We start from the raw sequence: 24446 nt of genomic DNA on the forward strand, positions 1-24446 counted from the left end.
CTATACGTTACCGGAACTAACTAACGGCACGCGGTATAGAGATAAGAGCACAGTCTTCAAGGCTTTAAAGGGGAGATGACGTCATGATTATTTACATTGCTCGAGCTAGTCGAAGCTGAAGCTCAGCCTCAGGCCTCAGTTCAGGTTGTAATTTCATTTTTGTTGTAATGTAACCAATATTTGATCTCATTTTCTTAAATCTTATCCACAATTGCCCACAATTACCTCCACTGGTGTTCGTGCAGGCTCCACTCCACTTCACTACCGATACACTACGCTTTGTACTGTACGTCTGTAGCGTAGAAGCCGGCCGTGGCGTAGGCGTAGTCTAGTGACTGTGTACTACTACTAGTACGGTACTAGTATTACTAGCGGGGAGCCTCGCCTCGCATGTTTTTGTTTGTGAAGTTGTGTGACAGTGAGTGAGCTGGGGTCTGTTGCATGCCCGGGGGGGCCACTTCCATTCACGAGTGGATACCATGCGCGACCATGGGGTCTCGAAAAAGCACCCTAAACACGTAATTTCCATATTCTGAAAATGCAGCCCTTAACATAAGTATTGGCGTGTGAAACCCTACCCTTAACAAGTATTGGAAACAAAACGATATACTCTTGGCCCTGACTCTTGGCAAATATTCCTTGATATATGATCCCCTGAACAAGTACAGGAATGTTTTATTGTTACGGGTCCTTCGGTCGTCGGCTTTACCTTATTTGGTATAGTACGACCCCATCTTCTACACCTCGCGCAAATCGGACTCTAAACACGAAGTGTTGGGGCAAAATGGACATCCTTTAAGGCTTTATAAAACATTTTAATTTTGTTTTATCATTCCCGCAAATTCGACCCTAAACACGTAATTTTACTAGCGAAATAGACACCCTTTTTTCATTATTTTTGTGTTTTTGACACCCTTATCACGTTACGTACGTAACGTGCCCTATCGTGAAAAGGACATCCTTTTTACGTGTTTTTTTGGTCGCGCATGGTATCCACTCGTCAATGTAAGTGGCCCCCCCGGGGTTGCATGAAAGGGTCTTTCCAAGGACCGTCTTTCGTGTCGCCCATTTATTATGATGCGCCATGTGAAACACATTTTAAATAAATTACCTGCAAACATATTTTATTCATCTGTTAAAGTAAACAAAATCTTTGTTTATAAAATGATGTGATATATCAGGAAATTGTAATTTGTATACAAATCGATTAAAATGCTAGCTAACAAATTTTATTTGTTTATCATAGTACATTTCAGTAAAATCCCGCATACAGCGCATCATAAAATATGGGCGACACGAAAGATGGTCCTTGGAAAGACCCTTTCGTGCAATCGGCCCCTGAGCGGGGAGTGGAGCCTGCACGAACATGACTAACCGGTAACCCAGGGAGCTCTGGCCCGCTTCGTGGGCCGGAGCCCAGGAGTTGACCGTGCAAAACGAGGGAGACACTGGGGTCTGTTGCATGACGAGATGAGCGATACGTAGCCGTAGGAACGTCCTAGGACCATTCTTCCGAGATAGGAAGATTGGCGACAAATCAGCGCTTACCGTTTCACGGAGGTAATTTTGTCTTCCAAGTCCGCGACATCGTTTGATATCGATTATAGTATCGGAAAAATATTTAGTCTTCATCGTCACCTGAACCTTTTATTTCGGAATGACAACTTTTCATAAAATCATATATTTCAATAAATGGAGATCAAATAATGTTTTAATTATTACTGATTGTAGAATTGATGTATGGAGCTTACTTTATGAGGTAAAAGGAGAAAAAACTTTAAAGATTCACAAACAAACTGGATAAAATTGCAAAATTTTCATTTATATTTCTCTTATTTAGAACACGGTGTCCTTTTAGAGACACCTTTCATTGATATTTCAACGAAAGAGACCCTTGACCAACATAAAAATTGAATTAACTAAGCAATTTTGACATTGTATTAATTCAATATTCTGATTTTTTTATAGAATACTTATTTATAATGATGATTTTGCAAATTATGCGTTAAATGTTATTTGTTGAGGTAAAAATAGGGTTTGAATGGAGTAAACAAAATCAATGTGTCTGATTGTTTGAGACTAAAAAGGAAAATATGAGAGGCTGCTTGTGAAAAATCTTATTTATCTTATTTGTCAGATATCACGCAAGAAATACCTTTGCATGATGAGTAATCGAAGACAAGCAAAATATGAAAATTGCTGCAAACATGTCCAAGTGGGTAAAGTAGTGCTTTGCAATAATAAAACATAGAAAAATGTGTGAAATCAATCCGCAATGGAAAAAATACAATTTTCAGAAACAATGCTAAAAATGACAACTATCATAAACGTTGGTCATATTTAAAGTTGATAACTTTATGATCACAAATTTCCTTGTTGACCATAGTAGATTGCGAGACAAATGAATACCCTCTAGCGATTATTTCAGTCCGCAATAATGAACCTATTTAGTATTAACTTTATGGAAGTTTATATAAGAATATAAGCTTTAAGAATATTATGTTCAACATTTCAAAGTTAAGGAGTCGAGACTACATTATTGCTTTAACATGACATAGGGGCCGATAGGTCCTACCCTACGATTTAAAATGCGCCTCTTCGTATGGACTTTTCATAATCTTTTCTTTTATTGATACAACAAACTTATCCTCATTTATAATGATTGTGATGGATTCGTAAGCTATTAGGCCTAATCTATATATTAAATTCAATTAGCTATTTTGTTAAGTCACTGCAGATTTTTTTTGTTTCATTCATCATCTCAAGTTAGCACAAATCCATCAATTAATTTTCATTAATTAAAATTAATCTCGGCAAAAAATAATAATAATTGTCATCAGTGGCGTACCTAGGATTTTCCACAGGGGGGGCAAAATCGGCCGCCAAAAAATTTGACAAGCAAAAAAAAAAAAAAAAAAAAAAAAAAGGTCTTCAGGCTCTTCAGGGGGGGCATTAAAGGTCTTCAAGTTCGTCAGGGGAGGGGGCAAAAAAGGTCTTTTAAGCTCGTCAGGGGGGGCAGGTATATGTCTTTTGTATGGGTCATGGTTGCTCGTCAGGGGGCAGAGTGCCCCCTCTGCCCCCCCCCCCCCCCGTAGGTACGCTAGTGATTGTCATTATGAAAATGAAATAAAAATAAATAAATGATTAAGCATGTTTAGTAACATCTTAGTTTTGTATCGTGCTGTCTTTTTTTCGTTGAACGTTATAAACACGTTTTTTACCATTCATAATGATCTCTTTAAAAAAAAAATAGTTTTCATGTTGTTTATCTAATGAGAGGCTGCCGCTCATTTCGATATTTCAACTTCAAGTTTAATTTAAAAAAAAAACTGGAAAGGGGGTGGGGAAAAGACAGGAGGGAGAATAAAAGAAAACATACTAAAAAAAATTATTTGGGCCTAGATTGACCCCGGAGAAGTTAAAGTGACACCCGTTTTGGGTCGTCTTGCCATGCAAGATGATCTGGGCCCCGTCTTACAAAGAGTTACAATTGTTTCAATCAATCTTAACTCTATGAAAATCCATCAGTGTCATAATTTTTTCTACAGGAAATTTGCAAAATGTCCTTTGTAAACAAAGAACACATCGAATTATCTAGAATTCAATGAATTTATGGATATACATTCATCTATAAAAAAAATTTGAGCAAACATGCATTTTATATGTTGACTTTGCTGGCTTTCCATAGTTGTGATTGATCGGATCAATCGCAAGTCTTTGTAAGACGGGCCCCTGAAATTATCCCCCCCATATAAAAAATAACTTGGCGCCATCCCAGATAAAATGCATCAGAGTGCACTCGAATGACCCCCCCCAAAAAAAAAATGTTTAAAGGTGATATGTCAGTGTGGCTTGCCATAAACGCATATTCTCTCAATGCTGACGGTGGCGGGCGGTGTGCAAAGAAGATCATGCCTACGTAGGACATGTCTGGAGGTGTCTTTCCAAGGATCATTCTTTGCATCGCCCAAATCGGCTTTGTGAAACAGTTGAGCGATATCTCGTTCTTATGTAGAGCGGTATTACCAAAGACCATCTCATGCAACAGGCCCCTGGGGTAGATTGGGGTCTCAAATAGTAATCTTAATAAAAGTGGAAACGGAAATTATGCACTTACATGTACCACGATTATATGGATGAACTTCGTGACACACAAATCCTGACATCGAGACACAGACTGGAACCTTTAAGAAACGAAAAGTTCTGTCGCGATACCTCTCCTTTGCACAGTCGACTACTGGGCTCCCTGGGTTAGAACATCACTTGACTTGAGTTGAGGTTAATAGATCTAATAATCTTCCATCTTTTTTCAGTCGTTTTCAGTCTTTGTGATTATTTACTTTTATTGTCGTAGTTGTAATTGTAACAACTAAATTAAAGTTAGTTAGAACTTGTTAATTATTAAAAGCATGTTAAGGTAATCCAGGCGCGCGAAGCGGGCCGGAGCTCTCTGGGTTAACTACATTTAGAGGGTAGAGAGATTATGTGACTTAAGTTTCTGTGACTGTGTGAGCCGAGTGACACTGAAATTGTTTACCAGAGTAGATGGTATGATGGTGGTCCCCAAGTCTGCGCATTTAACGATTTGAGTTAAGAATTAACATGAATTTCTCTTTTATTTCACAAAATATTTCAGTGAATAATGTTCCTTATATTATTATGAGTAAGTGTATCAAGTATCTCATACAAATTTGAAAGAAATACAGTATAGGATTTTCTTGGAAAAAACCTCGGTCAGTCTTTTTCAGATTGGAAAAAAAAATGGAACCCCTGCATGTCTGCGCACCCATTCACTTTGCACATGATTTGGGTAATTTGATGAGAAAGGCTGCATTTGAGGCCGTCGCATTGAAATGCCCAAAATTCATTATTTTTCCACCATTAATTATGAGTCAGATTTTTAAATGAATATCTGTCTATGTGTTACAACTAACAACTTACTAGAATCGCGCAGATATGCGTGTGCGTAGACAAGGGGGACTGCACATGCAGACTTGTGGGAACTTGCCATAGATCTTTTTGAGCCATTGCCAGCAGACAGATGCAAAGTTGAGCTTTTTTTTCAATTTCAGTCTCTGACTATTTTACTTTCTGACTTGGTCGCTATGCTAGATCCAGCTCCAGCATACTAACCTCTTACTAGTGACATATGTGCTAGTTCTTGAAGGCGTAACATCTAAAGCATGTATCTTGCATCGGGCGTCCCCCAGGGGACTGTCCACGGCCCCACACTCTTTTTGCTGTATGTTAATGATCTTCCCCAACAAGTCTCATCTGCAACCCGGCTCTTTGCCAACGATTGCATGTTGTATCGAGAAATGTCACCCACTCACTATTTCTTTCGTATTTTGTAAATATGAAAAAGTCAAATTTTCTCCTCATTGTCATGTGAAACAAAATTTTATTCCTCCCTGAACATGTGGAATTACCATGAATTTAACACTACAGTTTATCAGGGCTGCCAACATTTGATAATTGTTGAGAGTGAGATTTTACGAGAAGCTAAGCGCAAGGGAGTAAAGTGACCAAGCCCAACTGAGCGAATCGAGGGAGTGGGGGAGGGGGGCGACCACCTCTCCCACGGTGTGGAGCTTTTTCATTTTTCAAGGTGAAATTGTGTGATCTGGTGCATACTAATAAGAATATTTTTTAACATATATCCAAAGGCATTATGAAAAGGGAAAATTATGCAGTGCCTCACTACATTTAAATAAAATGATAAACATTGAATACCCACTTGCTGAAATGCCAACCATGTCTGGTTCCAGGACTGGATGTAGGTACTCTTCAGTGCAGATAATGGGAAGATGCAACAAGGAAGCATCTTAATAGAGAATTTCTTGTACCAAGCCTCTTCTGGACTGCTGGGCTGGCCTATAGGACCTAGCTAGGCATACGACGCCTCCGCTAGCTCGATGCGACATACAAGTAGTTGACCTATATAAATCGCCATCGAAGTCATCATATCACTATAGAGGCGGATATAAGAAAATTAAACACGCATGCGCTCAAAATGAGATTGAAGGCTTTCCACAAAAGGTGGGGAAATTTGTCACAAGTCTTTCAGCGCTTCCAGGATTCTTATTACCTGTGCCCTATAAATTGTCTAATTATTTTTATTTTCATTATTATTACAGAGTATCATGGAGAGACAAATCAGTTCAGAAGATTGGGTAGCTATCCAACCAGATCCATTCCAAACCTCTGAAGCTAAGACGTCACGTCTTTGTTTCAAGGTAGCATGGAACGAACAGCTTCACAAGGTTGCCATTGTCTGCCATGAAGAGGAGCAACGAGTGATACGAAGAACCCTCAATGTTGGAGCTCCAGGGAAAAAAACATGTACTCCTCAACCTGGTGACCCCAAGGGTAGACCTTCGCAGAACGGAACCAAAGAAGGTTGGACAACCCTCATGTCCATTCAAGAATTGCAGTATGCCCATGAACAGATGTGCCTTGTTAAACCTGAGCTTTCTGACTATCCTCCATCTTTACCCTTTGACCCCCGTGGCATCTGGAGCTGGGTGTACAATATTGATATTCCTGATGACTTAGACCAACAGCTGGTGAGATACCTTGGAACCGCAACTGAAGTCGCCGGGAAGAAACTTGTGATTGATACCCTCTTCAACTCTCATGTTGGTATTGAGGGCTATGTGGAGAGCTATGGTAAATTGAAGCAAGATGCTTATGAAGCTGACGTCGCCAAGTGGGAGGAGCAGCTTGCAACGTCGCACAAGAAGCACTCTTCAGTGAAGAAAATGAAGGACATGATGGATGTCTATGAGAAGGAGGATGGGATTCTAAGTGACCTTGCATCAGCTCAGGCTGAACTGTTCAATCTCTACCTTCAACCTTATCTAGACCTTAGGGAACTAGCTTTTGATCATTTACTGAATTTACAAGAGAGACTGGAGGATGAGTCTATGAGTACGCAGGGAAGAGAAAGATGTACCATGGAGTACAGTGAATGGCAGGAGCATTATGTGGAATCAATTGATGCCATCAACAAGCTGAGGATAAACTATTTTGAAGAGTGTATGAAAACGACAAAAGGTAAATCTAAAAGCAGATTAGAAAATATAGGTCAAAATTCGCAAAAGCTGTCTTGACTTATGTAACCCAGGTTTTGAGGGGTTTATGCAAGTAAATTCACATTAATTTTACTCTGAAATGACTGCCCATAAAAAAAAGTTACAATTTTTCGTCAAATGGTACTAAATTCATGCCTGCCATTTAAGGACCATTGTTTTGTAAATTATTGTCATTGAATTCAAGTACAATGATGATGGACTTTAATACTAATTACTTAACAATCCTTTTCATTGTCTTTAAGAAGCGTGTACATTCAATCACTTTTTATATGCCTGTCCCACAAGACGTGGTATCACGCTCGGTGTCCGTCTGTCCGTTAACTTTTCTTTGTAAATGCGATAACTTCAGTTTAACTTAACCTAGGCTCATATAATTAGGTGTGTATGATACGTGCATGGATCCCAGGAAGCCTATTGATTTTGAGGTCAAAGGTCAAAGTCACAGTAATCAATGTGTGTTCATCTTACCCTTGTAAACGCGATAACTTTAGTTTAAAGGGATTGTTTAACTTTGTGAGCAGCTGATGTAAAATATCGTCAAACTGAGATGAAACATGCATGAGTGCCTGTATTTGTCCTAAAATACTCGAACAGACCACAATATAGGATGAAAAACTCTTGATTTAGATACAAGTAGCAATTTATTAGCCTGATTTTGAGAGCCGTCTAGTAGACAGGTTCAGCTTATGACCAGTTTTCTCCAAAAGTCTGTTGGCTGTGTTGACTGCCTTCTGTTGTGTGTATCTCCTATATACACACACTATTATTAGCTGCACTGTACATTCAGTGTAGATCTATACCTTGTACACACTGTATAGGTAGGTCATGCTGTGTTCATCTAGAGTATTAAATGTGTTGTGGTGCACAGATTCGCTGTATACACAGTCATTGAAACCAACCCCCAATTAGTTTCAAACTTTGGTTTACATCTCCAAGGTTTTAAAATTGTTCCTGTAGATATAATACTTTGAAACTTTTGGGATGGTATTTTTACACAATAAGCCTAATGTTTAGCACATTTTCATTCTTCTGAAGTCCTTGTAAACTTTAGTTTAACTTAACCTAGGCTCATACAATTTGGTTTGTATGATACTAGCATGGATCCCAGGAAGCATATTAATATATAGGTCAAAAGGTCAAAGGTCAAGTCACCACCTTCCACTTTTCTTGCTTGACCAATAACTCCATTTTCCACGTTACCGGCGGGCGAATTATGTGCTCGCCTTAGCGACACTCTTGTTGATCATTTCAGTGATAAAATAATACTATGAAAATCGCTCATTATTGTTTTCATGTTTTCAAACTCCACTTAAACCAGCTGTCGTCACTCAGATGGAAATGGACAGTAAGAAATTTGGCAATGCATCATGGGAGATGGGAGGAGAGGAGCGTCTAGCCAGCCTACAGCAGACTCTCTCACAAGACTCGCTACAGCTTCTTCAAGCAAAGAGAGATAAATACAAGCATGAACTGGGCAAGATTAAGCAAGATGTAAGCAATCATTAGTTTGTTTGTTAGTAGGAAATATTGAATGCCAATTGATGCTTGTAATCAACCAGTGCCTTGGGTATACAGTATATAACTATTGATTACTAATACTAATATTGAAATTGAAATGGAATGATGTGATCAAATCTGCTTCAATGTCCCTGTCAAGATTGTACATGTACCTCATAGTCTTGAGCACTTGACACTTCTGTGTACGCTCCCTACTTTGCTACTATACAGAATTACAAATATTCTATTTCACCCTTAGTGCTCTGTGATTTGGGTTAATCAAAGCAGCCTGTGAAAATGCCACTTGTTTGTACTTTAGAGTGGAGAGTCACTACCTACCAATCCATAGATTGCAAGGCTCGTTTGAACAGAATAAATAATGAATAAAAAAGCAGAGGCATTATTAGTCATCCAATGTAAAAATGAATTATTCAAATATTAAGATTCTAATCCCAGTTTGACCAAATGCCTTTACCCTTGTATTTTATTTTTATTGTAGCTGGCATGTTTAGATGAAGGTGCAGGATTTCAACAGGAGTTTGAAAGGTTACAAAGAAAAGCCTTTGATCTCCAGATGAAACTCTTTGATACACAGCTTAGTATTCTACAAGATCAGGAATCTCAATGCAGCAGACAACTCAAACAACTCCAAACAGAAATCCAGGGTAAAAATTCTTTATTCATATTCCACCTACTTAGAATGTTTTGCTGTATAAATGGTAGTATCCCCATGCATTACACACAAATGCAATTAAAGTTAGATATATCGACTCACCCAGGAGTAATTACAAATTATGATTTAACTTTCGATAAGAGTAACTTGACTTGTAAATTATAGTTAGATTATGTTACATATAGATATAATCCAAAGACAAATGATGAATCGAACCTAAACCTGTAAAGCCATATTTACTTTAGAATACCTACATGTACATCTAGCTAAATAGAAAAATTCAGAGTGTATGAATGCTTGTGAGCACATAATAATATATTTGTATTTTTTCCTCCTGATAACAGAAACGGAGGATAACGTGATGTTCTATGATGCTGTTGAGAATATGGAGGACCTGGAATTAGACGTTGATGCGGAGGAGGAGGGGCCAATCAGAGAGGAGGAGAGTAGGACGTTGGAGGAGAAGTATGCAAGGTCAAAGGTTTTGAGAGCAAGGCTTGCACGCATCAACAAGAGGAAAGCTCAACTTAGAAATAACAGGGTAAGATCTGATTAGGAATGTCTTGTATTTTCAACATCTTTTAATGAGCTGGGAATTGTATCTAGGTCAAGGTGGTAAATGCGATCCATTATTAAACTGAATCGTGCAGGTCTACCAAATTTTTTTTGTTCTTCAATTTTCACATAGAGGTTCTAGGTGTATTAATATGCATATACTTTAGCATGGAGAAAATTAATATAAAGGCAGGATTTTAAGAGATATATCTTTGTCAATAGCTTTTTTTGAAATTATGTGTCAAAATGAACTTTAAGGTGTTATTTCATTAATATTTTTTTATTTGCTGACTTTTTTTTTATTAATTCCCTTCTCAAAAGACAAAAATATGAAATCCACATATAAATTATTTATATCTTATAAAAAAAGCCAGTGTGACTCATGCTAATTAGATTGGAATAATTTTTCATGCCCGGGGCAGGGAAATCCCAAACAACCATTGATGTTAGAATCAGTGACAGTGATAAACAACACAAACATATTAAAGTAGGTTAACCTGATGTAGCAGAAAATTTAAACCCTAAATACTGATTTGGTTTTAGAATAACACATTCAGTAATCATACCGAAAATTGTGAAGTAGTGAAAATAAATTCAGAACCTAAATAAATCTCATAAATTAAAACATGAAATTATCATTTGATTTATTTGAACATTTGTTTCTTGTACAATTGTCATCTTTTATTGCAGCAAATTTGTAAGAACCAAAACAGTGAAAAAGGTGCCAGTATTAGGAAGAAAGAGGAAGGCTATGAGATACATCATAAGATCCAAATGGTAAGTAAGAAAGCTTTTTATATCTCTTTTGCTCAGTACAATACAATCCAATGTTATGATCATCAATTTGAGCAAGCCCTGGTATAGTCTCTTGCAAGAGTGCAAAAGACCCAACATGCGAGGAAATCTCCCACAGTTGTCATCTAGGACTAGAAGTCCATCCCAGGTTTCCCCTAATATCCACCTCGGGCTTTTAGTGAAAACGTTCCTTTGTACATGTTTTTTGCCAAAAGAGCTGTTCATAAGTTGCACACATCTGTAACATGTTCTTGGGTGCTCAGTCAGATACATAGTGATCATTTAGCTCAAATGTCACTAATTGCATGAAATCATGCGTAACTTGCAAACACTTTATGAAATGGCCCTTGAATGTATCAAGAGTTTGCTTGAACAGTCTTTTAATAGCCTTTAATTTGAATCTGCAAGTATTGACCACAATACACACCACTCTGCAGCCAAAATTAAATTGGTAGATGAGAATTGAGATGGAAATCTGGACACAGCTCTGGCTTTTGTTAAGGTGCCCTGCTGCATGTGTTAAAAGATTATTGCATTAGTATTTGTTTGCATTTAGAGAAAGGGATACATGGAGGGCAGTGAATTATTTCCCTGGTATTGCATCGCAATTTGCTCCACATGTTTTTAAAAGTGTTTTGTGTTGCAGATATTTACTTAAGACTGTGCATAATTTAGTTGAGAGCTTTTCTCTTATGACCAAAAATGCTAATCAAATTTGGTGTAAAGTAATCTCGGGAGAGCTAAAGAATACACAGGTGATGTTAAATCAAAATTACAGAGATGACTTTATTCATTTATCTTACAGAAACGTGAACAACATGCAGCGAGTGAACAGAAGAAAAAAGATTTCTTCAATACTGAGAGACAGAAGACACTAGAAAGATTAAAGAATTATAATATGGTAACATTCCAAACTTTTGACTTAATCTGGAAAAATATGAGGCTTTCTTCATTGAACAAACTTTGTTGAAAAACCTTTTTGTATATTCATACATGCAATTGTAGCACATAGGAAAATGATTGAATCTGATAATGCCAAGCAATGGTTTGAATTACTTTAGATATTGCCAATATTATTAATAAAACTCATGCTACCTAAAGTAATAATTGTTTATACAGTTGAGGCCAAAAGTTTACATACACCCATGGAATTCAGTGGAATTTCCTCACTTGCCAAATATTGTAAAATTTTAATATCTTTAGAAATATAAAAACTACCATTACGAATTTGGTATCAAATGAAAGCTCTTTCACATGATTGAGATGCTGTTGGGATTAAAGTATATTTCAGGTAGAATTTTCTTTGAAGAAAAAAAGTGATAATCGTGCCAAATGTATTCTATTGTTTGTTATTATATTTTTAAACATCGTTTCATAGAAATATATAAATGTCAAATCCATGATTTATATTACATTTTCTATCATTATATGTCACCACTGAACAAAACAGTGTAATCTGAAATGTTTGTGTTGAGAAGTAACTAGCACAAATATGAAATGATTTTGTCAACTTTTAGGGGGAAAATGACACCTAAATATCTGTCAGCTCCTGATGACAAAGCAATGTGATGAAGGGGCATGACATACTAATTTGTTTGATATCAAATTTATCATGATAGTACGAATGTTTAATAAGATACATTTAATTTTATGTTTGGCAAGTGTCAACTTTTCTTTGAATTTCCAGGGTGTATAAAACTTCTGGCCTCAACTGTAGATATTTCATAAGATCCTGTAGCCATTGTATTAATTGAAGTTTGTTGGATAGTACACTTTGTGTTTAATTATGGTGCATAGCTTTTATATTTGTGATCATTTATTATAAAATGAATCACAGGAAATTTATTGATTTAATTTCTCTCAAATTCGTCAGATTCATCTCCCTTGCAATTTTTTCAGGCTTGATAATTCTCATCTGACAAGATTTTGTTTGATAGACATTAATGTGTTATGATGGTCAATTTAAATCAATACTAATACCGTACTTTAAATTGCAATATTATGGACTTGATATCCTCCTACATGTATTACATCCGTACTTCCGTATTACAGATTTGTTTGTATATAATGATAAAGTACACATGTGAAGTTTGCCAGAGAGCCATAATTTTTGTTTCCATAATTTCTTTTTTCTGTTTCTCTTCATTTTTTAAAACAGAAATACCCAAGTCCAAAGATGATCAAGCCCCACCAATGCAATAAACATAAAGAAGACAAAACCAAACCCAGAAGTAAATCATCAGTTTCTACAGATTCCAGAATGTCAAAATCCAAACTTGGGTCACGAGTGAAATCATCCAAGCCGGGCTCCTCACCCACTGCTGCAAAGAACTCCCGATCAAAGTCACCAGGAACTTCCAAATATGCACCCCCGCCTCCTCCTTGCCCCCCTCCTACCGGTCCTCCAGTGAATGCTCCACCACCACCACCACCACCGCCTCCTCCACCACCACCCGTTGCTCCTGCCCCACCCCCACCACCACCACCACCACCAGGCTCACAGCTGGGTGTGGCTCCCAAGACAGGTGTTAAAGGTGTGAAGGTGAAGAGAGAGACTGCTCCTTCATCCGGTATTGATTTAGGAAGTATACTTACAGCAAGACAGAGACTTCAAAAGAGAACAGATACTGACGGAGGTGCTGCACATAAACCAAATAAAGGTAAATTTCAGGTCTTATTTTGTAACATGGATTTGTCAGTGCCTACTTCTCAATTAAACATCTAACATTTGAAATGCTCATCTTGACCTTATGACTGTCAAATTTCGTAAATTTCATTTTAATTCTTCCTTGTAAAATTTGAATACAAACAATCATTCAAACTCTCCATTATACAAACTTGCCCTTGAATTCAAGTACATGTACATCTCATATAATTCTAAGTATATTTGGGACAACATGTTATTTGAATGTCAGAATGTACTTTTGGCAACTAATGATTTACTTATTAGGTGGTCTGTCATTGACAGATCACCTCTTAATTTCGTCAGAATTTTCTTTATTTCTTTATTTTTAGCACCTATATTTGTCGCCAACTTTTCTCAGAATTGGCAGAATCAATTTAGCTGATTATTCTGTCATATATAGTCTATCATAGAGATGGCATACTAAGCTTTTCAAGGTCATCTGGTCATGATGACGTCATCTACGCGCCATTTTGTAAAATTCTTAATTTGATCATATCAACATAACGGATCATTAGTAATTAATCATATTTACATGAAATAAACTTTAGGTCAAAGGTCGTCTGTCAATGTCCTCAAAGGTTATGTAAAGGTCATGACGCGCGCGTCAAAGCTAAAAAAAATTCTCCAAATGGCTTATAACAATTTTTGGGTACGTTTCAGGTCATTTTAAGCATTTCAAGATTTTGCGCGCGCATTTTCGTACGTAACGGCGTTACGCAGCATAAATTCGTTGTTTTTTCTATGCGTATCTATTATTGATATAATTCTGATCAAATTGATACCTCGATCAGCTCTCTACGATCATTAATGAGGGAATGAGCACCCATTAAACTTTGCAGCATGCGTGCGCGCGAGCTCTTTCCATAGGCTCTATATAGGCAAAAACATGCCTATTAAAAATTTACTGTAGCTCTTCAGAACGAACGGGGACCCCCAATTTTTTTTTCATATTTCGATAGAATATGAATCATACATATGATTTCATGTCTCATTGGACCCTAACGTATATTATGACATCATCAAAATGGCGTGGGAAGTCAAAATATCCATTTTGCGTGTTATGACGTCATTATAATTATGCAAATTTGGCTCTAACTCCGTGAATATTGGTCAATTTTCGCCCAATTTTGGATATGTTGTAGCTTTGATCTTACTCTTTCTGAGTTTTTGCCTTTATTTTTCATTTTAATAAACGGATCATCCTCAAAAATTGTAAATAATAAAGGCATGTAATTTTTACTCATTTTGCGTGTAATCTCTATAGGACATGACTTTTTCTCAAAACTAGATTCTACATTCCTTTATTTCATGAGCCATATCTCCATTTTTTCTTGTCAGTTATCTCTGAGCTTTTAGTATATTGTAGCTGAGATTCTAAGCTTTCGGAAGTGTTACCTCCATTTTTCGATCAGATGCTGGGATCATGCCCGTATTTCACTTGCAAAATTGGATTTGAGATTCTCGTATTTTGCATACGTGTAAAGTCTGTGGGAAATATTCTAGCTCAATCGGTTAGGCGTCAGACTTGCTTCTCATTCAATCATGTGGGCAGGGGTTCGAGTCCGAGGGTGAACATTATTTTTTTTTTTTACTATCTCACAATCAATTATAAGAATTCTAATAAATAATAGTTAAAATATTGCAAAATAAACAGATTATAATTACTTTTTTCATATTATATCTATCTAATCATATCCGTCTATATATCCGCTATCTATGTTATAAATCTATCTTTCTATCTGTCTGTCTATCTATCTATCTATCTATCTATATGTATGTCTGTCTGGCTATCTATCTAATCATATCCGTCTATCTATCTGCTATCTATGTTATAAATCTATCTTTCTATCTATATATCTGTCTGTCTATCTACCTACATGACATATCTATCTTTCTATCTCTCTGTCTAATATATATCTATCTGTTTGAATATGTATCTCTCTCTCTCACTCTATATATCTATCCATATGTCTGTCTGTCTGTCTATCTACCTACATTGTATATCTATCTGTCTATCTATCTCTCTCTCTCTCTCTCTGTCTAATATATATATATATATATATATATCTGTTTAAATATGTCTATCTACCTTTCCATCTATCTGCCTGTCTCCATCTATCTATCTATCTATATGTATGTCTGTCTGGGTATCTATTTATCTAATATATATCCATCTGTTTGAATATGTCTATCTTTCTATATCAATCTATCTGTCTGTCTGTCTGTTTCATCTCTCTCTATCTATTTATCTATATATCTGTCTGTCTATCTATGTTTTATTAATATAACCAACTATCGTTAATCTCTCCATACATCCATCCATCTATCTATATATATAATTATCTATCTTATATGTATCTGTTTGAATATGTATGTCTGTTTCTCTATCTATCTTTCAATCTAATATTTGTTTGAATATTTTTTTATCTATACGACAGACCACCTAATTCGTCCGTATGACAAATTAAAATCTAGTTTTTATTTACTTTTTCTTAATTCTGAATTTCCCCTTTTTTACTTTTAAAAATTGAGAAATGATGAAATAGGATGTATTAGGAGTGTCTTAAGAAGTAGCAGTGACTTACTTTATTGATTATTATCATAAATCATTTTCTTGCATGGATATAAAGATACCGATGCACTAGTCAGAAATGGGTACAGTGGGTTTTTTTACTCAGATTTCTAATATGTTTTGTTTAATTGTACTGGCTCTGCATCAAAACTTCTTGCATAGCAAATTTAGGGATGTTTTTTTTTAAATTGTCCTTTAAAATGATCTGACCTTGACTTTTATGATTTTCCTTTTGTTATTTGTCCCTAGATCCTATGATGGATACATTAAATCTGATTCGTCAGGGTGTGAAGCTTCGACAGGTCAAGGGTGATGGTCAGTCTCAGAAACAGACCGCCTGGGAGAATTCTGATCTCTTCAATGCAATCAGTAAACTTAGATCGCAAGTAGAAACCATTGACACATGTGACTCAGATGATGAATTTCTTTAGGAGAAGACTTGCTATATAATCTTGGTATTCATAAGCTGTTGGTAAGTTACAGCAACTTAATGAAAGACTGGTGATTCTTTCTTAGTAGCGACATCAACACCAATGTGAATTTGGTGTGCATAACATGGTACCTCCAGAAAGGATCACCAGTCATTTGTGAAGTTGCTCGTATGAACAGCTTCCTGAAACACTCACTAGGTAGAAGGAATGCTTGAGTGCCATCAGGGTAGCCATTAGGCCTACAAATGCTGATGATTAATGTCATTAATATTGTCCATTTACAAGCTATTGGCAGAAAGCTGACAAATGCTGATGATTAATGTCATTAATATTGTCCATTTACAAGCTATTGGCAGAAAGCTGACATGCTCAGAAACTTACTTAAGGGCCCTCTAATCTCCATTTGAACTTAAACCATAATCTAACGTTGTGGTTTTACTATGGGAAGACATGGATAGCCGTGGGGGGCGTCGTGGTCTAGTGGATAGACTCAACCCAGGTGAGGTAAATGGGTACTGGCATGAAGCAATTCCTCAAAAAGCTGTGAACACCGGAATAGGTAGATAAGCTTAGCCGGGGTGATATAGCGCCTTGAGCATCTAACAAGATGGATTTGTGCACTTTACTAATCCTATATTATTTGTAGCCAAATGTGATACATCCCTATAAATATAAAATAAAAAAGGTATCACATTGGATCTCAAAATATTATAAGCTTTCTTGAAATGATGAATGCATTGCAATAGTTCTCCCAAACATTGAACCATGGTTGATCCAAGTAAACTCAAAAGAAGCATTCAGTGTAAATTAAAATGTATGACACTTATTTTCCCCAATAATGTTTGCCCAAGGTTCGACCATTACTGGAGTTCAGAGTGCTGACCAATGGGATCATTCTATACATTTAATTCTTTTTTTTTACAACCAAACCCTGATGACCCTTGACTGTCCAGTATTATGCCCTGCATTGAGGACTTGGTCAGCTTAAATGGGGATGGGTTTCTTAATTCAAGAGTTCTTTTGTAATTCTTCAACCACGTACATCTGTATCAGTCTGTGCAAGTTCTCTCTAAACTCTGAATGAAAGGACACAAAAGAACCCTCAGAACAGGCCTATTATCCCACTCAGCTCATCTGTACTGGGCTGCCCTTTAGTGACTTAGGACTATGCTAGATTAGCAGTGGTGGATAGATACAATAACATTTTGCTCATCCCCTAAATACTATGATGTGTAATCTGGTATCCTGTATACGATTGGATAATGCCCTCATCTAATAATCTGGTTATTACAAGACATACACTGTACGTATATAATTGCTTACAGATTTCTTATTACCCTGGTCTTCGGATTCAATCAGTCTTTCCTGCATACAATGTATGCACATCCTCCATTCCCTCTGGAGTATTCAAGTTAGTCGCGACTTTCTCATCTAACCTGGTACCGATTTTATCACGTGGCAGGAGTGTGGATTAACGCCTCGCAGTGGTGGGATTTGAAAACATGACCCTCTGATTACAAGGCGAGAGCCAGAACCACTATGCCATGGCTCTTCCACCCATTATATACTTAAAATGCAACTTCTGGTCAAAAGGTGCAAGAGACAGTATGACTAAAGAGGATTAATCCGGTTTTTTTTGGGTACTCCTGTTTTGTCTACTTTTAGTTTGGTTTCATGGCCTAATCTTATTTCATCTACAACCAGATGCTCCTACCCATTTATTCTAAGTGCCATTTAACATGTGTACAATTTTGTCTTATTTCTAGTTAGGCCATACCCATTTCTTCTAATATCAGAATGTTTAAACCCATATGATTAGATGAACTTTGGGTGATATTAACTTTAATTTGACAAAGTGCAAAATAGGTTTATGTACTAAATTAGACCATCTAAGCATTAGAATAATAACAGTTATACATTGTATACAAATATACCAGGCTTAGAGTAAGTACATGTATAGTGGAAATTATTTGTCCGATGAGGATGAATAATTCCCTCTATACTTTCGAAATAAAGGCCTGGTAGATTTTTTTTTATCCTTCATTTAATAAGTTAGGACAACAGATCTTGATAATGTAGTTCTTGTACATGTAGTTCTTCTTTTTTTAAATCTGAACAAAAATATAGATAACACGCTGCACTGACTGACCTACTTTTCCTGAATCTATGAGCCCGTGAGATTGCGTGATCTGTGTCAATGATCTGTGACGTCAACGATGTAATAGTGCACTATTCCATCAGTGACCTCACAGAATAGTAATTTTTCTTCAGTGAGCGTTTCATTGTCAGCATCATCGCAAAATAGTGAGAATACGGTTGGTCACATGATGCTCTTTAAACCAATCAGCATACATGATTTAATTTATGTGGGATATAATGAGTATTAGACCAATTGATGGATGGACAAAACGGTAAATATAGCAAATTTATCAAGTGGGTTGAATCATTAGGTGTTACATGATCTCAGAATTAGAATATCTGCTACAATAACAACCACTTTTAATTCCAACAGAGGTACTTTGAAGGATCAACTACCAAGATAAAAACCATCTTAAACAGGTACTTTGGATACTCATAAGCAATTATTATAGTGCAGTGTTTATAAGGGCATCAAGTAATGAATGGAATTAAGTATGACTGATAAATGGGAATGAGAAAGTCCATGGGGTGGGATCTCAGGCTTACAGAAGTTTTCTGCATGTTTGAAGTATTTTCTTATGTTATAGGTATTTGGTTAATGTAATCAGTTCTGTCTCCACAAATTTTAATATCGTAATTACAATGATAATAGTTATTATACAGTCCTCTTCAGTGCGTCTTTCCACCCAATCAGATACTCGTAGCACTCACTCTTAAAGATATACAATTATATCTACTTTCAAGGGTTTTCATATATCACTTTTACTTACAACTTCAATTACTTTACCCTCTTTTCCGATTAGTCATTTCTCTTTTCTTTATATTTGTTATAATGCATTTTATTGTAATAAATATATACTTTGATGCTTATTTTTTGTAATCATAATAGCAAACTATGGAGAGCGTAGTAAATGCTGGTTATTGTTATTCTTTTTAAACCATTGACAAAATTTTGTATGACATCATATGTCAATTCATACCAGAAAAATAAGCTCTATCAGTTGTTTTTTATCAACTTGGGGAAACCAAAGAAAATTTGTATACTATCAGAAAGTTTGCATAGCACTTTCTTGTTTCAAGCAAGCTTTTAAGATTATGCTTTGATACAAATTTATTGAAGAAAGTTCATGTTCTGTTCAATTTACCCCGACAAGGTTTTATTGTTGATAAACTTAGGGGTATAGATAGATATAATCCTTCATTGTAATTTCTTGTTTATTGGTTTCTAGTGACTAACAATTGATATAGGCATGCACAACAAATGATATTTTACTGCAAATGGTTAAAACACATTTTCAAGAATGTATTTTGAGGTAAGATTAAAATTTCTTCACAGATATATGCCTCTGTTGGGGGGCTTCCAGTCTGAATATTTGTGTTATTGATAGGGGCAAATTATAATTATTTTATCTTGAGGATGTTAACCAGTAATGTTCGTGCGCATATTTTACGCAAGAGCGTAAATCTCTCCCCAAAGGTAGGGGGGACACGGGGCTGGAAAATTTGACAACCAAAAAAAAAAAAATGTTTTCACCCAAAAAGTAAGGTCATCTCGTCCAAAATACATGTTTTATTTCGATTCTGAATGATGTATTTCTTTCCATCAGAAAAGACCAAAAATAGTAGGGGGACATTTGATACTGTGTCCCCCTACTATTTTGGGTAGGGGGACGCGTCCCCCCTGTCCCCCCCCCCTGGGATTTTCGCCCATGATTTTACGCCATGCGCGTAATAAGTGAACAGATGAGTAATCAGCTACAGGTACATGTATCAGCTTATTTTTCCAAGCATCTGCACTCCAACAGAAAATCTTTATGTGTTATTTTACGAAGCTATTAGCTGAAAATATCAATAGACCTACTTTTTAAATGCTTCTAACTCTTCAGAAGACTTTACTCGCAGTGCTGTGGAGTATGCTGAATATTACCTAGAGTATGATTGAATGGGATAGTGGTGTAGAATTTTTCTTTATGAAGATAGAAGCAATTTGACACATTTTTTTGTATTTTTAAAAGCAAATTTGCTCCAACAAAAGTGCTGATATTTTGAAAACAAGATTATGAACCCCCAATTTTTAACGTTCACACCTCTTTAGTATACTTTTCTCTACAACCATGTGAAATTTGGTGAAAATGACACGGGTTTTAAATAAAATGCAGCATTTATTGAACTTATTAAATTTGTTAAATAAATTTTATTTAGATATGTTTTTGTCTTCTTTCACGCCTTGTTTTAGAAATTGAATGTAATGCTACTCTTTAAAGAGCACATGAATTGCAATTGAGTGGATTCTCTATATTAAGTATATAATTCTGAACTATAATGTAAAATTTGGGGAAATTTAGATTGATTTTGTCTGAGTAATAGAGGTTTCAACGCGATGTTGTGATCTCGTGGGGATTTAAAATGCAAAATTATTTTCATTGCATATTTTCTCAGACCTTTCAAATACGTGAGCTTAAAAGCTCGATAGCAAAAAATCAAGCACATGAACCCAGGTTAAATTTTGCATATTTGGAATATTAAGGTGCCAAAGTAACTCTGCAAAAAGTTTTGAAAATGACATGGATTTCATTTTAACTGTGGAATGTCCTTAAGAAATTCATTTGTACAGTATTTCATCTTTCTTTGCTCACAATTTCATTATACTCTTAATATTGGGGTCGATATTTTAAGTTTACAACCTACTTCTTTTGATCCCACCACATTAAAACAAAATTATGTGGCAGGTTTTTTCCCCCAATTAAACAAATATTTTCCATGGATATAAATGTACAAGTCCCTAATCTTCCTATTCTTAAGTAGTGTATTTGTTTTTACTTCTGTGTATGTTGTAATTTGTTGACTTTAATATGGAAATGTAGAAATAAACTTTACAGTTTGAACTTTGATATAGGTGAAGGTTATCACCTTTGTAGGACATCACTTTATTAGTGTTACTTTGTTTTTACTAGTGACAAGACAAAGTCAAATCTAAAATGCTGTCTAAGTTTGTCCTCATTAAAGGAGAAGTCCACTCCAACAAAAAGTTGATTTGAATAAAAAGATAAAAATCCAACAAACATAACACTGAAAATTTCATCAAAATCGGATGTAACATAAGAAAGTTATGACATTTTAAAGTTTCGCTTAATTTCACAAAACAGTTATATGCACATCCTGGTCTGTATGCAAATGAGGAGACTGATGACGTCATCCACTCACTATTTCTTTTGTATTTTATTATATGAAATATGAAATATTTTGATTTTCTCCTCATTGCAAAGTGAAACAACGGTTAATTCCTTCCTGAACATGTGGAATTAGCATTGTTTAATACTATATGGTTTAGTCAAGTTGGTCCTTACTGTTAAATTTGTAAAAAATGAAATATTGTATAATTCAAACAATAAAAAACAAAAGAAATAGTGAGTGAGGGACATCATCGACTATCTCATTTGCATGTAACTCAGTTGTGCATATCACTGTTTTGTGAAAAATAATCGAAACTTTAAAATATAACTTTCTTATTTTACATCCGATTTTGATGAAATTTTCAGTGTTGTGCTAGTTTGATTTTTGTCTATTTAGTCAAGTCAGCATTTTCCTGGGGTGGACTTGACCTTTAATATTGATATTGTGGCTAGGAGACTTATCCTACATGATTTTGATATTCTCTGGTAAATTATTACTGGTATCAGGGTGTTTCTTTGTTTTTTCTCTCATTGTTTTCTTGGTTTTCCATTCTCCAAAACAATATATTTGAATGCTGTCATTATATTTACTCATTTTAACCTTTAAAGTATCTTGATTCTGAAATTTGTGCAATACGTAAGCTTCTGGTATGCCTCTGGTTAATTATTGAATATAGGGGAGCTTTTGTTTCATGCATGTTTACAGGGGCCGCAAAAACGGGGAGGGGGGGGGGGAGGGGGCTTCAGTCCCCCACTTTTTTTTGAAAACTACAAAAACCTAAAAATTGCCATCTGATTGTGATTTTTTTGCATGGTAAGCCCCCCCCCCTTTTGACTCGGCCCCCACCACTATCAAAACGGTTCCAAGACCCCTATACAACTGATGCTGATAAAAGATCTGGAATTTACTACTATGTATTTTACTCTGCTATGTTATTAATGCAGTATATATTGGCACAGATGCTCTGACGGGATTGTATATTTTAATTATTATCATAATAAAGGATATAGTTACTACTAATGAGGTATATTGTTGGTCAGATATACTTAACATTGCCACAAGTTAGTCATGATGACTTTAATATCTATAAATTTATATTTTGTGATTTTATGTCAATATGGAAATAAATATTGAAATTGTTTATATTGTCATTATTCCAATAATTTGTCTGTTTCAGTTATTGAAGGTTATGTACTTTGTTGATACTTAGTCTATTGTTGTTTACAGGCACAATGCTACAACCCATTTGAATTCCATCAGCTCAAAACATTAGTTATGCAAATATTACTAGTACCTTTAAAAAAAAAAAAAACAGAATGCAAAACTTTGATCACATGATCGACTGTCTTCTTGTGGTCATTATAATGGCAAATAATTCTGCTGCTCTTCACTTTGTTCGTTGAGGGAGGGGCAGAAGAGAGAAGGAGTGAGAGAGGGGGAGGGGGAGAGAGAGGGGAGGGGGGAGGGAGAGAGAGAAGGGGGGGGGGGGAGAGAAGGGGGAGAGTAATAAAAAGGGACAGTAGGGGAAGTACAGAGATAAGACAGAAACAAGGATGGGGTATACCAATGGAGTTTGTGTACTTGTTAGAGAAAACATGGGGGAGAGGTAGGTGTACACATAGAAATTGTAGGATAAAATTTGTCACACCTACAATATATCAATAGATACAATACAAGGAACATACAAGCAGGGGGCGACGTCACAGAGGATGGGGTTGGGTAGGGACAAGGGGTGACCACCATATCATTTATTTAAAGGGGAATCAAGCCTTGGCCATAAAATGTTGTGTTGGGAAGGAGAAAAATAAATTAAACAGAATGGTGAAAATTTGAAAGAAATCGGACAAGCAATAATAAAGTTATAGCTGCTTTAAAATTGGGATCACTAATAGTATGTAGATTTCAAATTGGCAACTGGGTAAGTAAATTATGACAAGGGGCAAGGACAACTTTCCCATAGGCCATGTACTTTATTATCAGGGTTTTGTGGTTTCCTCCTAAGTACCCATTCCCCTGGGGCAGTAATCTAAACATAACCCAGGTAGTATATTGTTTAATGTCCTCATGAAAGAAAAATGTAATTTGAAATAAAACTTTTCGGAAAAATGACATTTTAGCCATAATATGTAGTGGAGTACATGGAAGAGTAGTCATTGCCTTACATCACTATGACATCCCATATGCGGCCAATTTGAAGTCTCCATGAGTATAGTGATTACCAATATTTACAACTTGTCAAAATTCATAACTTTCTTGTTGTTTGTTCAATATTGTTCAAACTTTCACATATCAACTTGTCTGATTTGTCTTTTTCGTATAAAAACAAGTTTTTATTTGGGTTGGATTCCCCTTTAAGAAGTGAAAAGTGGGTAAAAAGAGAGGGAGAAAATGGTAAATTAAATGAAAAGTATATAATGGAGAGTTGTGTACGAGGGGTGGGGGGATTATTCACCTGACATATATGATTACTCACTGATGTGTATATGTATTTATAAACATGGTTCATCATTTCTTAATTATTTTCTTTTCTATGTCAAAAAGGGCATTATTTAGCACTCGAAATGGTAATTGACGTATCTACAATATACTCAATTTAAAGAGCTACTTTTTCAGAGTGAAATGTTGATATAGAAAATGACAAGAAATTTTCTTCCTCATTTGACAACGAGAATTAAGCTATTCATTTTAATTCCAAATAATTTTTATCACCACCTTTACCACCGCGTGACCACCACCACAGTCATGACCGCGGGAATCGTGATGATCATCATGACCACCACCACCATCATCGTCATAACATCATCACATTTTAAAAATAATTTCTGCTCTG

At 35.9% G+C, this 24446-nt stretch overlaps 1 protein-coding gene across 2 annotated transcripts; it reads left to right on the forward strand.

Annotated features, from left to right (window-relative positions):
* Positions 1 to 22: 22 nt before the first annotated feature.
* LOC129262591 (junction-mediating and -regulatory protein-like) lies at positions 23 to 22770 on the forward strand. 2 transcript variants are annotated; one of them, XR_010293580.1, is made up of 10 exons: positions 23 to 144; positions 6138 to 7056; positions 8413 to 8585; positions 9091 to 9256; positions 9609 to 9805; positions 10510 to 10596; positions 11420 to 11515; positions 12773 to 13274; positions 16122 to 17510; positions 22435 to 22770. XR_010293580.1 is itself a non-coding variant. In XM_064099601.1 (9 exons), the coding sequence occupies exons 2-9, from the start codon at positions 6144 to 6146 to the stop codon at positions 16301 to 16303; spliced, it is 2316 nt and encodes a 771-aa protein (XP_063955671.1). In that variant the 5' UTR covers positions 23 to 144; positions 6138 to 6143; the 3' UTR covers positions 16304 to 19954. The 2 variants fall into 2 exon arrangements, 1 of the variants encoding a protein (XP_063955671.1); XM_064099601.1 differs by lacking the exon at positions 22435 to 22770 and having other exon boundaries at positions 16122 to 19954.
* The last annotated feature ends 1676 nt before the right edge of the window (positions 22771 to 24446 follow it).

The sequence above is a fragment of the Lytechinus pictus genome, chromosome 5 (genome assembly GCF_037042905.1).
Source record: "Lytechinus pictus isolate F3 Inbred chromosome 5, Lp3.0, whole genome shotgun sequence".
NCBI classification, from domain to species: domain Eukaryota; kingdom Metazoa; phylum Echinodermata; class Echinoidea; order Temnopleuroida; family Toxopneustidae; genus Lytechinus; species Lytechinus pictus.

Excerpts from the sequence above, each read along its gene's own strand:
- LOC129262591 (XM_064099601.1), top strand. The coding sequence starts at position 6,144 with ATGGAGAGACAAATCAGTTCAGAAGATTGGGTAGCTATCCAACCAGAT. Across the intron at positions 9,806-10,509 it reads CTCAACTTAGAAATAACAGG|CAAATTTGTAAGAACCAAAA; the intron begins GTAAGATCTGAT and ends CTTTTATTGCAG. Across the intron at positions 13,275-16,121 it reads TGCACATAAACCAAATAAAG|ATCCTATGATGGATACATTA; the intron begins GTAAATTTCAGG and ends ATTTGTCCCTAG.